The sequence below is a fragment of the Rousettus aegyptiacus genome, unplaced genomic scaffold (genome assembly GCF_014176215.1).
Source record: "Rousettus aegyptiacus isolate mRouAeg1 unplaced genomic scaffold, mRouAeg1.p scaffold_m13_p_2, whole genome shotgun sequence".
Taxonomy (NCBI): domain Eukaryota; kingdom Metazoa; phylum Chordata; class Mammalia; order Chiroptera; family Pteropodidae; genus Rousettus; species Rousettus aegyptiacus.
In genome coordinates this window covers 130,591,025-130,610,471 of record NW_023416295.1, presented here as the reverse complement: position 1 = coordinate 130,610,471, position 19,447 = coordinate 130,591,025, and the positions used below count along the sequence as shown (strand labels likewise).

Below are 19,447 nucleotides of genomic sequence, written 5' to 3'. Positions count from 1 at the left end.
TCAGAGCAGTCAGAAACCCATTCAGATTCAGGGGAGGGGACAAGGACCTTGCTTTTTGATGAAAGAAATGTTGATAAATCCGCAACCTTAAGGAAAAAAAAAAAAAACAACTGCAATAGTCCTCCTGTAAAACAGAAAACATACACGCATATATTCCCACAAATTCTCCTTACATTGTTGCGGTTAAAAGGAAATTTCAAAGTTTACCCTCAGCGAGACATGATGTCACATTCTTCCTTTTCTCAAGCTGAAATTCTTTTCTCAACTTAAAAATTTTTTTTTTCCATCCCATGAATAACATAAAACACTGTTTAGAAACTAGTGGCTAACAAATCATGGAACCAACTATATTGAGTTTCTATCAGAATCCCCCAAATTCTGAAGGGGGGTTTTGGCATTAAAAAAAAGATTCAATATTATTAAATAATGAGTATGAATGACAATTTAAAGCAACTGTTCAGTAGCTCCTGTTTAAAGCACACAAATATTTGGATCCTCCTTATAGTGAAATAAAATATTAAAATTTTGGAATACCTATTGAGTCACACACTGAAGAGGATAAAAAGATAAAGACTAAGTTCCTCTCTTGCAAGTAGTTAGAAGACTAGGCAGGAGGAACTGGATTCTCTCTCCACTGTCTTAAGTACTAGAACTGAAACAGAAACAAAGAGTTCCTGGCAAATGGAACCGGGAAGCCCCAATAAAAGAAGTGGCCTGTGTTCAAGTCCTTACAAACGGGTAGATGTCAACCAGGGCAAAATGGAGGAAGGGAAAAGACAAAGGCATATACTACTAAGTGAAAAGAGCTGGGTAAAGTATGGACTTGGTTCCACCGAAAACTATTTGCACTTGTGTTCATTAAAGATCAAAAGCTGCGTGTCCACGCCATCTATTCCTTACACGGCCTGTGCAGAATTCGGGGTGGCAAGCTTGGGCTCGTCGTTTCATGGGCTTCCAGGAAGAGGGCGCCATAAGCCCACGAGTCCTGAGTGTGGCTTGGCTGTGGAGGCGGAGCGTCCTCGGCCCGGGGGCGGGGCAGGCGCGCTCACGTGACCCTTGCTCATGGCGGCGGCGGTAGCAGCGGCGCTGGCGGCTCTCGGAGGCCGGAGCCGGATCCTGTAGCCGGGGTGTGGACCCGCGTCAGTCCGTCCCTCCTGCGGCCCCCTCTCTTGTCTTCCGGAGTGTGGCTGGCGGAGCCGGGATGGCGGAGCGAGGCCTGGAGCCCGCGCCGGCCGCGGTGGCGGCGCTGCCGCCCGAAGTGCGGGCGCAGCTGGCGGAGCTGGAGCTGGAGCTCTCGGAGGGTAGGAGCCGGGCGGGGGAGCGAGCGCCCCGGCGCCGCTGCGGTTCGCGGCGACACGGAGACCAGGTCTCTGCCGCGCGCCCTGGTGGCCGTGCGGGCTAGAGGGGAGGAGGGTGCCGGAAATCTGGCCGGGGTTATGAAGGGTCGTCTTCTCTCCTCTCTCACTCGGTGAAGTGGGTTTCCCATGTGGTTCATTGTGTTCTCGGGGAGGGGGTAAAGCAGCGGCTTGGGGGAGACATCCTCCCCAGGCCCAGGCTGCTTCTGCTCTTCTTGGTCCCCAAAACCCGAGACAAAGCTGCGCCCTCCGTTTCTGTCCAGGCGTCTGGGCACGGTGGGGGAGGGGGTGAGGCTGCGGGCTGGATGGCTGACAGCTTTCTCCTGTTCTCTACCCTTTTCGAGGGGAGGGCCCCACGCCTGTTTCAGTCCCCCTCCCCTCCTTCTCAAAAAGAGAAAGACACATGGGAAATCCGCAGCATTGCTTCTTCCTCCTTTAACAATGCGAGATGCCTCTCTAGTGACAGGAGTGAGATAGAGGCAGGGTGGGCCATTGAGGATCCTAGAGAGGTTGGAGCAGTGGCATTAACCTAGAGAGAGACATGGAGTTGTCTTGAGACCACCTTTGTCATAGTTTTTTTCCCTGGTGCCTGTATTCTGGCTGAATTTTCTGCATCTGATCCCCTTTTAGAGTCTTTGAAGGAGGAAGGAGAGGTTACATGCAAAGGCTGGCTGTCACCCTCTTTTTTTGGACAGTAGATTTGGTACAAGGAGGGCTGGATTTATTTTGAGAATTAAAATAATGGAATAAATCAAACCACTGTTCTTCGAGAAGTCCCTTGGATAACAATGAGAGAAACATTGCTGTGTTGTGGGCATGTGATCAAGCTTCTTGTGCAGTTGTGATCAGTTCTCTGTAAAGTTCCTGTTTTTATCACAGGCTGTCTCCGAGACAAAAGCAGCATTTTGTCTAAGCTTGATGTCAGTACTGTGGTGGTGTCCCTAGAGTTGCACATTCTTACTGAGTTCTTTGCCAAAGGCCCTCTTGACCAGCATTTTTCAAGTGGATTAAAAATTGTTGGTTAGAAAAGAAGAATGTGATAAGTTCCCTGGAAAGTTCTGACTTTTTGTTTACTCATAGAGACATTATCTCCCCCACCCTCCCATCCTTTACAATTAAAAAACAGAAGTAGATTTGTGTTATAAATCCAGTTGGGCATGGAAGGAAATTTTTATTAATAACTCTGTTAGGTTTTCCCAGTGTATAGGGAGGTGCTGTTTTCATTTGCATTTAATTACCAACATATTATTTCTCAGTTGGGAAGTTATTCTTTTGGCCAGCCCTCAATATCATTGGATGAGTTTGATTCTGTGAAGTATTTAGAGTATTACCATCCATTCTACCTGTCAACATACATCATTTTCCTAGATGAAAGCATTGTTTTTAAATCTGTGATGACATATTCAAATTGACTTTTGAAACAGTTATTTCATAGTAGTAAATCTGCTATCTTTGATTAGACAGAAAAAGAGATTTGGCTGGATGTTTGCGTCAGAAAGATTAAAAATAGGAGTTGATTGCTTTTACACAGAGAGGGAAATCCTGGAAGCTCCTTATTCTTGGTATTTCTGCTTCCAGCTGATTATTGTTTACTTCTCTATGTGTTTCTAGAGATGATGCTGAGAAACTATTTCTAGGACTCACACTGATTAGCTCACCTCTCTGTCCTTCATGAAGGTGTGAAACTCCTAGAAACTGTGAACGCCAGAGCTTAAACATTTTTAAGGACGAGTGTATGGTTTGCTTTCCAATACAGGATTGTTTGGCTTGGCTTATGACATAGCTTGATTGGTTTCTTATGAATTTATACTACACTATCCTGTATTTCATCTCTTTTAGCAATGTCTAACTGGAGAAAATACAGTTGAAAAACCTCGGGCCTGCAGTGTCAGCATCTTGTTGGCCATCTGTTTTTCTCTCTTGCTTAACGTACAGAGGATGGTTGCTGGAGAAGTAGATAGATATTTTTAGGAATTTAAGTGAAGTCGAAACACCCAAACAGCCTCCAAATCTATAGCATGGTCTTATTTGTGATATTTGTAACGTATTTGGAACCAACCTTTGTTTGTTTGTTTTACATTTTCTCTACAGTTAACAGCTCTGACAAAAGTACTTTGTTCTGAAAAAAGAAGGCGCTTTTAACTATGTGTTTATCGTGTATTGCTGGCTTTGGTCCACTCATTCCTTGATTTTATTAATTTCTTTAAGGTTCAGGCTGTAGTTTGTAATTATACCTATAGTCTGAGCTGTATACTGTTAAAGAATTTTCTTTCTGTTTTCCTGTATTTTCAGCTGAAGGCTTTGGTCATAGATCAGCCGAACTCTGTGCTAAAATGCAGGTTTGTGCCTCCTTGGGTTGTTTGCCGCAGAGCACAGTGCAGAGCCCAGTGCTGTGGCTGGTGCTTCAGGAAGGTCACCGTAGACCTGGGAGTTAAAGCCTCCTGCTTCTGCACCAAAAAGAAGAGCCTGAAACTCTCTGGCGGATTATTTAAAATTGAACTTACATAATTATGAGCTTATTTGTGGAAGAATTGAATAGGTAGATGGTTTTTATAAGTATTCCCATGATTGAAAAAATTTTCATGATCCACATATATTATTATATTTATTATACGTTTGACAACAAGCTCTTTTGTCTGAACTTCATTCATGTTTTAGTCAAGTATATGCACAAAATAGCACTAATGATGAGAATTATTTGTTTAAATCTGATAACACATTAGATTTGTGTAATGATCTTATACATTATGTCATTTGAGCTTTATTAGAACTTTGTGATTGGGTAGAATAGATATTACCACCTCCCACCTTTTTATTTTGGTTTGCTAGAGGGGGAAACTTAGATTCACAAGGGTTAAGTGTTTTGTTTAAAGTTGCTCATGTAATAAGTGACATTATCCTGAGCTGCCATGTAATTATGGTATCTGTTACCATTGAACAATTTAAACATCTTTACTGTTATTACATAAGCTGTTAACTCTAATATTTATTCTTAAGGAAAAACTACAAGACAGCTGTATGCCACAATTCCAAAGAGTCTGGTTGATTGTCTTTCTGAATCTGTTTCAAATCTATCATTCACGTATGTGATCCAGACATTTATTTTGTGCCTCCTACTACATGCTAAGGATACAGAGGTGAGCAGGGTACTGCATTAGCTTTCAAGGAGCTCTGAGTCTGATAGGGAAATCACTTAAAAATACCAACAGAACAGTATGTACATGAGACCATGATGGAGTTCTGGACAGGGCCTGTCTTCTAAGAAAAGAGGAAGCTATCTGTTCTGTCGTCGTGAAAAGGAAGCAACAGAGTACTATAAATATGAGATTAGATTGGGTGGCTAGGATAGAGGGCTGTGATTTATTTAGCTCGTGCAGTTCAGTCTTAAGTGTGCAGGAAAGAAGGACATAAATCTTACATTTCATGTGGCATGTCGGAAGGACTACAAGCTTTTCAATGTCTGAGAACAGCCCAAAGATGACAACTGGAAAGGTATTTAAGATGAAATAACACATACAGGAAGGGATCCTCCCTTTTCTTGTTTGAACACTTCTCTGAGCACAAACACAACACAGTCACATCCTCCCTTTCTGCTGTCTGTGTCATCACATCTTGGTGGTCCTTAAAGCCTGGTACAGGGCACACCTTCAAGGTGAAGGGATAAGAGAGGATTGAGTCCTAGTAGTTGAAGTGAATCCTCTTTAAGAGTGGGGAAGAGGTGGGAGAGTTGAAGAGGAAAAGGGTAAAATGCTGGATAGAGATTGTATTTCACAATCTCAAGCCAACAACTAGAATTAAGCTGCCAGAAAACTGGCAAATCCCTCTTGCTTTATCTACTTAGGCTACTTCCCTCAAATATTTAACAGATCAATGAATTCATAGGATATATCTTTATCAGAAAATTACATCTAAGAAGTTGTCATACCTGATGCCAGGAGCATTAAAGAATGCAGGTGTGTGGATTTTTAAATAACCCAAATCTGACATACCTAAGTAATCTACCCCCTAAAACTTACACGCGTGCATTTTTGGTGGGCTGTACTCATCTTATGTTTGAAATCATCTTTAGGCTGTCAGAGCCTATGGCACATTCCTTTGAAAATTCTCATGTTGGCAAATTTTAATTCTCTGAGGGTAGAGTTTCATTTTGTGGTTACTTGCAGACAAGTAGAGAAAATCTGGTTGATGTTCTTCTGGAGTCCAAACTAGTTGAGATCGAAAAAAATTAGAGTGATTATAAACTTATTTTAGTCATGACCGTCAAAAAAATTAGAATGATTGTAAACTAGTTTTGAGGGCCATTCCAGAAGAGACAGACAAATTCTGTCTGTTGGAAGAATGATTCACCTTATGATAAAGGAGTGCTTATTTGGACACCCTAGTTCTCATGTGTGTTTTGAAAGATTAATCATGTTGTTTGACAGTCCCATAGCATTGAGCTGGATTTTCGAATAAGAGAAGTCATTAATGCTTCACTCTTAGGGCAGCCCTTGGTGGTTACTTTCTTACTTGGCCTGGATAAAGATTAGCACCTAGGGTTAATAGTTCAGAGGTTGGCTAAAAAGTCCCTCTACGCTATATACTTTTTTTTTTTTTTTTTTACAGAATTTTTTTTTTTTTTTTTTTTTTAGACGAGGCAACCCTTGGTTGACCTCACAGATTGCAAGGACCTTGTCATCTTACAATCTCTTATTTTTTATGCCTACAGCACCTGGCCTTCCTAGGTGGTCTCCTATCCCAGTACTAACCAGGCACAACCCTGCTTAGCTTCCGAGATCAGACAGGTTTGGGCTTGTTCAGGGTGGTGTGGCAGTAGACCCTTCTACACTATATTTGTATTATAATTACTACAGTTCTCCATGGTCTTCTCTCATGATTAATTCAGGAATGCTCTTTGAAACACTCCTTCTGCTTGTCTGAGATATTTCTCACGGTTCTTTAGGAATTCAGCTAAAGTATTACCTTTTTTTTTTTTTTTTTTTTGTAAACCTGACCTGGCCACTGTGAGCTCTCTAGCTTCAAACCTTATAGCATTTGCAGTTTATATCATTTTTGCTAATCTTATAATAATTTCTAATAATTTAAGTTGTTTTTCATTTCCCTTTAATGTAAGCTCCTACAGAGGTCATTTATATATTAAACTTCTTTAAATAACTCCCCAACAGTTTCTTTCTTGTATTGTTTTAGGAGTACAATGCATTTTTGCTTGCTTCAATTTAATTTGAATTGAAACATAAAGTCTCTGTCTTGGGGATTTGATTTTGGCACCAGGCAGGGTGGTGTAATCATTTGAAAGGCACAGATTTTGGCATTTGGTGGGCCTGAGTCCAAGTCCCAGCCCCAGCCTATCATTTATTATCTCTGTGACCTTGGACAGATTCCCTAACCTCCCTGGTTTTAGTGTCTTCAATACCTAAAAAATAGAATGAGAACCTCATTCGAGTTCTAAGGAGGTTTAAAATGAGATAATAGGAGAAAAGCTGAGTGTGGTGTGTGGCATACATGTAATCTTTATCGTTTCTGATAGTAAACGGATGCATTCTTGATTTGGCTGTTTTTAATATCTTGTGTGACTTAGTAGAATATGGTTATGTATGAAGTGATGAATGGACTCAATTTACGTATATATTTTTTAAAAGTAAGACTTCACTCCATCATTAGCTGTTCCTGTTCACACCCTCTACCCTTAGTTCAGCATGTGTTGGGTCACTGCAAACAGTTGACTAGAGCAAAGAAGAGTACCTGGTTTATTTCATGTAGACATCTGGCATGTGTACATTTCCGAGCCTGTAGGTTTTGGCAAGTGATTCTGAAATTTAAGCATGGTTTCTGAGACTCAAGCATCTACAAGTCTTGAAAAGACAGATGTGGGTGCTCAGAACCTTCAGTTAGTTTTCAACTCTTTTTTTCCTTACTCCTTCTTTTGTCTTTGGTGAATAAATCTCTTTGGTTCTTCCTTCAAAAGTTCTCTTGCATCCTCTTTTCCTATGAGTAGCATTTACCACCAGCCTTTTTCAGTCTTCTATCTTTAGACTTAAGGGTCTGATTTTTGTTTCCCTTCACCTCTAGATTGATCTTTCAGCTTTTACCTAAAGCCATTGCTAAATCCAAGGCTCTGTGACTCACTGTCTTTCAATTCTACATTTTTTTAAAGGCAGGGATAGTCTGTATCTTTTATCCCTAGAGAGTCTAAGTTAGTTTTGGACACAAATAGTCCATCTCTTTTTGGTGATTGCATATGTCACAGATTTTTAAGGGAGAGTGTTTTTATACCTTTGTGCATTTAATGAATAAGTTGCTTTCCCACGTGGATGCTCTTTTGTGAACAAGATTGCTTCTGAAAGGCTATTTTTTTTTTTTTTGAATTCCATCGCCTTACAGCTGACAGAATCTTTGGTTACAAGGGTTGGCTTCATGGACCCAGAGACTCTCTGAAATGGTGTGCAGAATTTTGAGTGTGAGTGCTTATGTGTCTTTTCTGGGGAACAGAGTCTACAGCTTTTATAAGTTTCTTAAAGAAACATATGAAGCAGAGTTAAGAACCAAGTCTATCACCTTTCATTCTCACTAGCTTCTAAGGAAAGCCAAACTCCCTCAGCTTCCCTCCTCAATACTCACAAACTTATCTATATCAGTTCCCACCCATATCCCCTTTCTTTCCTTAGAGGAAGAAATACCCCTTCCTCTTCTATAGTGTATCCCTCTGACTGTGTTCTCAGTCCCATCTTCGCTTTTGGGATCTTGGGAGCTTACTTCATTGATTGGTCTATTCATTTGTAGTCTTTTGTCTTTGTCTTCTTTTTTTTTTTGCATCATTAGCTTCTCACTTATTCTTGGCTCTTGGCTCCTTCCCTCCAACTTGTAATAAATATGCCGAAGTTTCTCTCGTCTTAAAAGCAGCCGCTTCCCACAATCTTGTATTGGAATATGCTTGCTTTCATGTGCTTGCATTCTCTCCCTCTCATGGATCCTGGAAGATGAGGCCTAAGTTACTTTATCTTACTACTTACCTTTCTCCACTCCTTGATTGTTTCTGCTTCACCAAGCCTCTGAAACAATTGTATGCAAGGCCGCTAATGACGTCTACTTTCAGACTGAAAAGTACCCACTGGATTTAGCATCTTTCTCTGCAGCATTGGATACCATGGGCCTTTACCTTTATAAAACTCTCTTCTTCCTTAGCATTTATGGCATCACTTCTTTCTGTCTCTCTAACTGTTCCTTCTTATGTTCTCTCTTGGGCTTCTTTTTCTGCTTCTTCCCCTTGAGTGTTCCTGATAACTGTCATTAGCTTTCCTCTCACTTCACATACACTTGCTGAGTCATCTCATCCATGCCCAGGACTCCAGCTGTCATGACTGCTCCCTAGTCTGTATCTCTCTAGCCCTGACTCTCCTTTGCCCCAAACATCCCTTTGGTTCCCCCCAGACAGTTGTAACTTGGTATATCCAAAACTGCATTCCTTGTTTCAGCCCATTCGACAATTGCTCCCTACTTCAGAATTCCATTTACCCAGGTCAAAAACTGGGGGTCATCTTTAACTTCTAATGGATCACTGACTCCTATTGATTCTACATCCTCTCCTCCATTCACACCATCTTTGTTCAAGCTCCTATCCCTTGTTGAGAGCATTGTAGTAGTCTCCTAACTTACGGGTCTGCCTTTTAGTCTCTTCTCCTTACATCCCATTCTTCTCTATTCTGTGATGGAATGATCATTCTGAAACACAGATCCAACTGTGTCCTTTTCCCTGTTTAATAGTTTTCATTGGCTTTCCCTGTCCACAGTATGAAACCTTTTGTATACCAAGTCCTGCCTGCCTTTTTAGCCTCATTTCCTGCTCCTTCCATGTTTTTTTTCTCCCCTTCTAGCCATGTTGAATGACTTGTACTTCCCTGAATGCATTGTGCTTTTTTCACTTCCATGCCTTTGTACACATTGCCTTTCTCAGAAAAATGCCCACTCTAGCTGTTTTTTTGCCTTTTTCTGCCTGGTTAACTTGTGTTCCACACAATTTCCTGTAAGAAGCCAGCTTTTCCTAAGCTCACTTAAGAAGTTAAGATCTCTCTGTATCAATTATTGAGTACTTATTATGCAATAGGCCGTGTGCTTAGCACTTTATATACCCTGCCTTGGCAGTAAATTGGTGCTGAATAAATGACTCCTGTTATCATGATGATGAGGGGACTGAGCTAGTGAAAAGCACCTGAACATTAAGTGAAATGCAGGGCGTGCCACATCCTGCCCTGTTGCTATACCTGACCTTTCCCTTTCTCCCTACCAGTAACAGTAACATTCTGAAATGAATGGCAAAGTGGAAAGAACACTCACTGGATTTGAGTCATTTGATACAGGGGTCAGGTCCTGCTTCTGCTATTTACTGTATGACTTTGGGCAAGTCTTTGCAATATGCTTCTAATTCTAACAACTCCTAAAGGTAAGTGTGTGATTTCCATTTTGTAGAGACTTGTTAAAGAATATGAAGTTGGAAAATACAATGTGCTGGGGTTAAACCCAAGTCATCTTGGCTCTAAACCCTATGGTGTTTCTACATTGCCATTTGCTTCCATCCCTCTGAATTATGTTTCAAGTAGTTCTGGCAAAATTCTTTTCCTTCTTGTTAGGCCTCACTTTTCTTAGGATATAGCTTCTGTCTTTGGAGTTTGGGAGGTAGGGCTAGCTGGAGGGAAAAGAATTGGAATGTTCTATCCTATTCTAGTGAACTAGATAGGAATAGGAGTGAAGTTGGTTATTTCTGACCTTGCTTTGCCAGAACCAGCAGGGTTGGCACTCTAAAACGTTTTCGGAGAATTTCTTTAATGCCAGCCAACTTCCTGCAAAATGTGACATCTTTATTTCTTAAAAGGGCAAAAAATGCTGAGTACAATCTTATAAGACTATTTATAAGGTGAAAGATAATTTTATGTACTTATATTTTGACATGAAATTAAATTTTCTTCCTTGAATTGAGATGAGGATAGTGAGAAGCTGAAAAGGGGAAGCCCAGGAAGAAAATATTTTGGATGCTACACAGGAGAGCCCTAAATGAAAATCTACAGGTCTAGTATCTTTGGAAGGTCATTGGTGTGCACTGGACTTGAGCTTCTGAATTACAGATACAGGATTGTGGTTAACATTCTGGTTCAGAGGAGTTTTTAGTGTTGTTGTTTTCCTTAGATCTTTAATGTTTAATTTTAAAGTTAATTTATAAATTAATATAAATATTTCTATCAATGACATGTACTTAATTGATTTTTATTGAAGTTATTTCTTATTTTGTGAAAGAATAGTTTTCTGATATCTATATTTAAGAGGACTGTTGCTTTTTAGGGACACATTAAAGCATTTGTAGGGTTTTTCTTTTTAAGGAACTTGTGGATTTTAACTCAGATCAGGCACAAATTCATTATGCCGCTGACCAGTTTTGTCACTGAATCTCCTTTATAAAAATGAACCCAGCAAGAATCGTAAGGTAGAAGCTTTTGATAGTTTCTTGTTTAGTAAATCTGAGGCCGAGGGAAATAGTCTGTCTTAAAAAATTTTTTTTTGAAGAGTGATTGACATCCAACATTATATTAATTTTAGATGTGTAACATAATAATTCAGTATTTGCATATATTGCAAAATGATCACCATAGTAAGTCCAGTTAACGTTGATTGGTCACTATACAGTTACAATTTTTTTTTTCCTGTCTTAATATTTTAAGGAGTTGTCATTTTTATCTTACTGGACTTCCTTTCTGGTTTGGAGAAACTTTCATTTTTAAATTGAACATGTAGAAGAATCATAGGTATGAGTTCCTCCCATACTTTTTGTTAATTGTTTTTCTTCAAGGAGACCAAGGGAAATAGTGAATGAATTTCTCGTTTAAAAACAAATAAACAAACAAACAGAAAAACAACTTTCTCATTAGTTGGTTCTCTGAGCTCTGCCCTCCAATGTTACTCCTATATTATAGCTATTTTTCAAAATATCTTAAAGTTATGAAATTTTCATTTGCTTAAATATTCTTATCTCCCTTTGTAAGCTGCTTGAGGACAGCATGTAACATCCGTCAGCATAAGTACTCTTCAGTATTTATTCAACCAGTGAATGAATCTAGACTGTCATCAAGCTTCCTATCTATTCTTATTTCCTTACCAGTATCTGACAGACTCTTCTGGAACAGTCAGACTGGTTTCTTCACTCTTTTTTTCTGACAGACTCATTCTCATCACTGTGCCTTGCAGTGACTGTTTTCTTTGTTAGGAGTACCTTTTCTCCTGTTATAATTTACCCATATTTCATGGCCTAGCTGATGTCCCCTTCATCATAAAACCGGCTGACTGAGTTAGTCCATATTAATCTCTTCTATTTTTAGATTATTGTTGTATTCAGTAACATAGTTTAACACTTAACCGACCACTATTTATTTGTTTCATTTATGTTTTTTTTTTTTCTTTTGCCTCCTTCAGTTGACTTTAGGTTTCTTGAGCATAATGACAAGGTCTTCTGGCTTTTAGAACTTCTAAGGTGCTGAATATGTCAATATATTACTAAAGATGTACTGAGCACATTTATTTACAAGGTCTATTGAGAGAGTAAGAGATGTATAGAAGGCAGATTCCTTGTTTTCAAGGAGCTTTCAGTGTAGTTACTCAACAAATAGTTGTTTGGGTTTTTAAGATATTAATTTAAGTAATTGTCTTTTGAGCACTTGGAAGCCTTTTGATTTTCTACTTGAGTGATAAAATAGCATTTCATCCCATTTGAAATGATTCTGGGAAGGTGGCAGCTTGAACACATCTCTGCGGTTCTTTTTTGAACTCATTTCAAGTAAAATCATGACTTCGAAGCTAAGAAAATACCAAGAGTTAGATTGAGAGCTCATGAAGGTAACGTCAAAGGGCTTGGAAGATAGATCCAGGAAACCTAAAATGGAAGTAATAAGAATTTTAGAAGGAGAAATAAGTAATAAAAAGAAATTTTTCCTCAGTTGAAAAAAGATTGCAAATTGAAAAAGACTGCAGATTGAATGAGTTTACTGTGTGGGAGGCAAGATTGATAAGAAAAGGTACAAACCTAGGCATATTCTGATAAAATTACTTAATTCAGTGATAAAAAGAACCCTGCAAGCTCCAGGATAGAAACATAAAATGAAAACTAGAAGAACAACAACTACAAAACAGACTGTTTGCACTACTATGACTTTGATGATGGTGTAACAAACAGCCACAGACTATTTAGAGAAAAGGTCTACATTCCAAGAATCCTAGATTCTAGATGTTATTAATCTTGTAGAGAAAAGAAGGTTCTATGTGAGTTTGCAAGTGTTCAGAGATTATATCACCCATAGACCACAATCTAAGCAATATAGTTTAATCAAACATAATACAAACAGAGACCCCAAGATAGGAGGAGGAGAGGAAACAGTTATGGACAATGGTAACCACCAGTTTGTTTCCTGTATCTGTGAGTCTGTTTGTTTTGTTTTGTTTGTTTTGGTTTTGAGTCTGCATATATGTGAAATCATAAGGTATTTGTCTTTGTCTGACTTCAGTGAGCTTAATACCCTCTGGGTCCATCCATGTTGTCACAGATGGCAAGATTTCATTTTTTTTTTTTATGTCTGAGTAATATTCCATTATATATACACCATGTTTTTTTAATCCATTCATCTGTCGATGGATGCTTAGATTGTTTCCATATCTTGGCTATTGTAAATAGCGCTGCAGTGTATGTGTGTGTGTGTGTGTGTAAAATCTTCGAATTAGTGTTTTGTTTTCTTTGAATGAATCCCCATAACTGGAACTGCTGTATTGTATAACAGTTTTGTTTATAAGTTTTTGAGGAATCTTCATACTATTTTCCATAGTGGCTGTACCAATTTACATTTCCACCAACAGTGCGTGAGGGTTCCCTTTTCTCCACATCCTTGCCAACTCTTGTTCTTTGTTGTCTTTTTGGTAATAGCCATTCTGACAGGTATGAGGTGATATATTATTGTGGTGTTGATTGACATTTCCCTGATTATTAGTGATGTTTAGCATCATTTCATGTACCTGTTGGCCGTTTGTATGTGTTCTTTGGGGTCCAACTTAATTTTCACAGAGCAAGCAATGAAGGGTAGGTTTGGATCTGAGAAGCAATAAATCGATAACTAATACATCCTTGATTCCTCTCTTTCCTTCAGTCCATCTTGCCATATTTAGTCCATCTCTAAGTTTTTTGATGTTGTCTTGAGAAATACCCTAAATCTGCTCCTCTGCATTAGTAACCACTGCTCATCATTACTTTGCCTTGCCACCTCACCTCTAGCTCCTTACCTAGTGTCCCTGTTTTCTTCTTTCTGACTTATTTTACTCATAGCAGCTGCAGTGAGGTTTTTACACTACAAATTAGATCATGTTGCTTCCCTGCCTTACAACTCTTCAGTAGATTGTCTTTGAAATAAAATTCAAACTGTATTCCTTGGTCTGCACAGTCCTGTCTCCTCATCTGCCCCCCTCCTCCGCTGTGCTTTAGTCACACTGCCTAACTTTTCTTTCTCTTTCCTCTTCTCCTCTCTCTGTCCTTCCTTCTTTCTTTTTCTCTTAGCGTCCATCCTTCCCTTTCCTTTTTCTTTCTCCTTTATTTATTTAGTTGCTACTTATTGGATGCCTACTATGTGCAGATAGGTACAGGAAATACAACCAGTGGTTAAAGTAATATCCCTGCCCTTAAAGGGCTTACATTCTGTAGGAATAGACAGAAATTAATAAATAATATATATTGCCTGTCAGATGGTAAAATTTCAATGGAGAAAAGTTGCAAAGAGGGATAGAGGATACTGGGACTGGGTCAGTGGATATAATTTAAAATAGGTTAGTCAGGGACAACCTTATCATAAGATGACATTTGAACAAAAATCTAAGGGTGCGAGGCTTTTCCTCTCTCCCGTGGGCTCACTGTGCTTGTTCCTGCTTCTGTGTCTTGTTCCTCCTTGCTTTTCTTCTGCCTGGAATGTTCTGCTGCAAGATCTGTGCTGGCCAACAGCTTTATCTCCTTTCCTGGAGTTTTTGTTTAAATGAGCAAATCCTCTCATTTTTCTTCATCTCATCTCTTTTTACTTTCTTTTTTTTGTGTGTTTAAAATTTTCTTCGTAATACTATCATTCTAAAAGGTGTTGCTCAAATATATATTTATTTATTATCTGATTATATCCCAATAAAATGTTAGTTCCATGAGAGCAGAGACCTTGCTGTCTTGTTCCCTGCTGTACGCCCAGGGCCTAGCATAGAAGACTCAGTAGACACTTGTTCAGGGAACAGATAGACTTTGCAGGGAGAAGATTCCAGCGGGATTCCTCAGATGGTGGCAGTTTTACAGAGTAAAAAGGTTTAGGCTCTGTCTGTCCCCGGACCTCTGCTAGGAAGGAAAAAGGACCCTTCTGGAAGCTGGCCAGGGCTGGAACTCAGGGACTCATGATGTTTCCTGGCATTGGTTAGTTGCTAAAGTTTTTTAGTTTTTTTCCTTTGTTTCCCTCACCCATTTATCTGTGCTCTCCAATTTTCCATGTAACTTTTACAGTAGGGTGATGTTTGGCAACTTGCCAGTTCATCAGCCTACTTGTCTGCTTTGTGTGTTCAATTCAGCTGATATATATTATGCAGATACTTACAGAAGACACAGTGTCAAGCCTGGTTTACGGTGCTTATATGAGAGCTGTAGTCATGCTACCAATTGCCTCCACTACCTGCATGGGGGGAAGTATGCCTCTTGTATTTTATTGTATTTTGCCTATGTGTTGATTTTCTTCTACCTTAAATGTGTTATCCACAAGATCTGAGGCATAGGCTAATTGGGTGGATTATTCTATAGACCAGATGTTAGCAGCTTTCATTTTGGTTTAACTGGTTGGTTCTCATTGGGAAAAACTAAATATTTCCCATGCCTCATTTTCAAACATCTTTTCTGGACCAAATTACATCTTTTGCAAAATGTTGGAAAACCAGGGAAGTGAAATATTTAGCCATATGGTAAATACTGGGTTTGTTGAACTAAGTCAGACCTTTGGTCAATTTATCCTAGCATTTGCAAACAGTGTGGCCAACTAGACTTCCGAGGACATTCATAGTTCACCCATAATATTGCCAACTTTACACAAACAGCCCCCTGGTTTTCTCTCAGGTGTCTATTTGAGTACCTGTGTCCAGATATTATTCAAGCACTAAACTTATTGTAATTTTGCACATTGGATAAATATAGTAAAATTTCACATATTTTGTTTATTATCCTGTCATAAACTTGAAGTTTATCTTTCTGTCTGAGAAATAGAACTTACAAAACAGCTTAATTACGATTCTATTTCAATGAAGATTAAAAGAAACATTAAAATGATCATGTTGAAAATATGACTAAAATGACTATATGTTAATTAACAGAGCTCTCCATTGTCAGAGAAGTAAATTGCTTAGAATCCTGAATTTAATTTGATTATCTTCTAACTTTATCCTTACAATTGTAGAAAAAGGTTTTCCTTAGCAGTGAGGATTCTTTCCTGCCCCGTTTTTTTTTTTTTTTTTTTTTTTTTTGGTCGTCATGTGGATAATATATCTGCCTATATATGTGAGAACTAAATCAGTTAATACATAAAAATATAGTGATTAGAAACTGTCTGGTGCATGGTAAGCACTGTTAAGTCAAGTCTTTATTATGCAGTTGTGCTGCTGTGTTATTTTATATTACCCAAACTTCTATCCATGCAGTGGTAATTAGTGAACTGGGTATGTAAACCCAAATTTGGTTTCCAGCTTTCTGAAACAGGATGATACTTAAAGTCACAAGAATAGATGAGTTCACCCAGGAAAGAGGGCTTACTTAGAGTATTTCTGAAAGACCCCAAAGAAATGCTCATATGGGCAGTGGAAATGAACGTCTGCAAAGAGGACTAGGAAGAAGTGGCTGGAGGTTTAGCAAGAAAGCTAAAGAAGGAAAATCAGGAGAGTTCCAGGGTCAGAAAGGCAAAAGAGGGAAAAAACAGATGTTGCTGCAAACACAAGAATGGTAAGCATTAAGATGGCTTTATTGAATTTAGCCAAAAGTTGGTTTTATGAATTTAGTGAGAGTGATTTTAATGCAATAATGTGGGGATCAGAAGCCAGATTATAATGGGTTAAGGAGTGAATGAGAGGAAATGTAAGAATTTCAAAAACAAAACAAAAGGACGTTCAGTAAGTTTGACTGTGGTTAGGAGGGACTGGACATAATGGTAGTTTTTTGTAGTTATTTGCAGATATAAGATATTATAAACAGTACTTGATTGCATAATGTCATAAAGAATGCATGTACAAATACCGAGGGTGCTCAGGTAAAGGGCATTAATGTACACCTATAGTACTACATCCTGTGTAGTATTCTGGGAAGGAGTCCCTGAAGTAGAATCACTTGGGCTTGGAGTTAACAGTTTAATAGGATTTTGGTGGGCAGACAGACAAGAGAGAAGGATACTTTAGGTTTGGAGAAAGGCATGGATTTGTGAATCATTGTAATGTGTTTGAGGAATTACGATGATTTAGTTACTGCTGGAACCTAAAGTGTAAGCTTAGTAGGTCCAATAAGCCTGCACAGGTGGGCAGAGCTGAGTGCTGGCAGGGATGGATCTTAGAATCTTAAATTTTATCTTGCAGGGTCTTGCTTCCCACTGGGGGTTTGTGCAGTTTTGCTGGGAGGTACTCAGAACTTTGGTAAACATGGTATATCTTGGAGTATGCATTTCAGTGAATTTTTTTGGAAACTATTGCTGTATTAAAATGTGAATATATTATAATGCAGAATTAAAATCTAGGATAAAATGTAACCTTAAATTTTAAAAATTAAAAAATATTTTGCCCTTGTGGCTTGTTCCTTTAGGCTGTGCCTCTTCTAGATCCTTCATCCCCCATCACTTTCTTCAGGTGAAAGTTTAAAGAACATCCACATAGGTCATGGGGAATTATTGAGGAATTGTAAGCCGCAGTGGATGACATCTGTATTTGGTAGAGCTTGCCCTAGAGGAGGATGATTTCAGGCTTTGGTGTCACATAACTAACTATGTGGCACCATACCCATAGACTGCAATCAAAGTAGCGCTATGTTGATAAGAACTGGGCAAGAGGGCAAGACAGGAAAGGGAGACTTACAAGAAGGCTCTTGAAGTGAGCTAGTGGTCTCTGCAGTAGGTTTAGGGGAGACGGAATGAAAAGAGGTATTTAAGGAGGCAGAATCGATGAGAGTGGTGTGGAGAAGGAGGAAGGCATATGATGTGATCGAAGAATTTAGATTGATTCCCAGATTTCTGGCTTAGCTTTTTGAGAGGAAGATGGCACCGTTTCTTGATATGGGGAATAGAGGAAGAACAGTTTTGGCTGTGGGAGGAGATAAATTCAGTGTTATTGAATTTGAGAAGTCTTTGAGCCATGCAAGTGGGGATCTGTAGCAGGTAGTTGCTGTGCATGTGTGTGGAGCTCTTTGGAAAGGCCTGTCCTGAAGCTACGCGTTCAGTACTCCTGGATGGGCATCACCAACAGTGGAAGCCATGGATGTGACTGAAGAGGGGAGCACATCGAGTAAGAAGAGGCTAAACACAGAGCTCCAGAAGCGCCACCATTTAAGGGGGAAGCTGAAGAAAAGGAACCCAAGAAAAGTGCTCAGAGAGCTATGTGTGGCCAAAGAGGGAGAAGAGCAATGCAATAGGGATTTTCAAGACGTGCCTGTTGCTGTAGAGTTTTAAGAGTGGACTGAGGATGCCACTGAGATTTTACAAGTGGAGGAGGTCTTTGGTGGTGACCTTTGCCTGAGCTGTTTTAGTGGTGTTGGAGGCAGGGGACTGCGAACCTGTTAGGTGTAGGGTCAGGAATCCGAGGTGGAAGGAGGAGTGGAGGTAGAGGCAGACAGTGTACATTGCTCTTTCAAGTCTGTGTGAAGCGAAGAAGAGAAAGAACAGTAGCTGGGATGTTTATACTTTTAGCTCTTCTTTCTCTTCTCACTAGAAAGTACATTGCATGAAGGTGAGTGCTTCCTTTTATTCACCACTTTATCTCCAGGGTAGAAAAGAGCTGTTGGCACATAGTAGATGCTCATAAAAATTTGATGGCTGATTTTCTTTATCTGGAAGGATGTTGGTATTAAGAGAACATATAACTAGTATGATTTCCAGTGCTTTGATGAAACTTCAGATGCATGGCCTTCTGGCCAAGTGTCTGCGATTTCCTGTTATTAGAGCAGTCATTGTATCTCTGGGGGTTGCAGCTTTCTTTGAGTTTGCTGTGGCTGAACCAAGGAAGAAGACACACACAGATTTCTATAGAAATTAGGTTTCTATGAAAGATTTTGAGGAGATGAGGAAGGCTGATGTCTTTCAGAGTGCAAAGTGATTTCGGAATGTAAAGAATTTGAGTTGACTTCCATGGAAATTTGTCACTGACCTTTGTGTTCCTGAACTATGAAGTATGAACATTTGGGCTAAGGAATAGTTTCTCTTGATAAATAAACAATTAACAACAACAACAAAATTTGATGACTGAATTAATGAATTATGTTAAGAACAGAGAGATTTGAGCATGTTCATTTGTGAGGTGGAAGGGTAAGAAGCCTTGGAAAGGAGGGGTTGATGGTTTAGAGTAGACTCCTGGTCTCCGGGAGTCAGGAAGGTTTGAGATTTCAAGCATCTCTGAGTGATTATCCAGCATACCAGAAGGGACTTCTTTTCTGCTGAAACAGAGGTAAGAAGAAAAGGATGGGAGCAGAGGCAGCTATTTATAGGCAGAGGAGGAAGTTGAGGGTGTTCTCTCCTGTTGGTTTTATGAGTATTCTGAGTTAAAAATAAATTGTCACGTATGTATCCTTGAAAAATGCTTTTGTGAAGACATACAGAAAAGCCACCCTCATTAAAGCAGCTATGCTTATGTGAAAAGTCATAGATATAATTGTAGGTACATACCAGGTTGTGGTCACTGACATAGAAGGTAGATGAGGTAAGGGTACATCAGAGAGGATGAGTAAGAGTAGGTGAGACAAGAGGTCTCTAGTCTTAGATGTAAATGTAGGGAGTGGTTGTAAGCTGAGAGAAGAGAATGCATACATCAATGTGAAC

The 19,447-nt window shown here is 39.4% G+C and overlaps 1 protein-coding gene and 1 pseudogene across 3 annotated transcripts in view; one reads left to right on the top strand and one right to left on the bottom strand.

Annotated features, from left to right (window-relative positions):
• Window positions 1–1,047: 1,047 nt before the first annotated feature.
• DIP2B (disco interacting protein 2 homolog B) overlaps window positions 1,048–19,447 on the top strand; it is a 179,977-nt gene continuing 161,577 nt past the window's right edge. The window contains exon 1 of one of the 3 annotated variants that reach the window (XM_016151835.2): window positions 1,048–1,301. In XM_016151835.2, the coding sequence (XP_016007321.1) occupies window positions 1,202–1,301 (100 nt within the window). In that variant the 5' untranslated portion in view covers window positions 1,048–1,201. Of the gene's footprint in view, window positions 1,302–6,124; window positions 9,793–19,447 lie in introns of those variants that run through there. The other 2 variants (XM_036236235.1, XM_036236234.1) reach the window with 2 other exon arrangements.
• LOC118613880 lies at window positions 6,055–6,173 on the bottom strand (annotated as a pseudogene).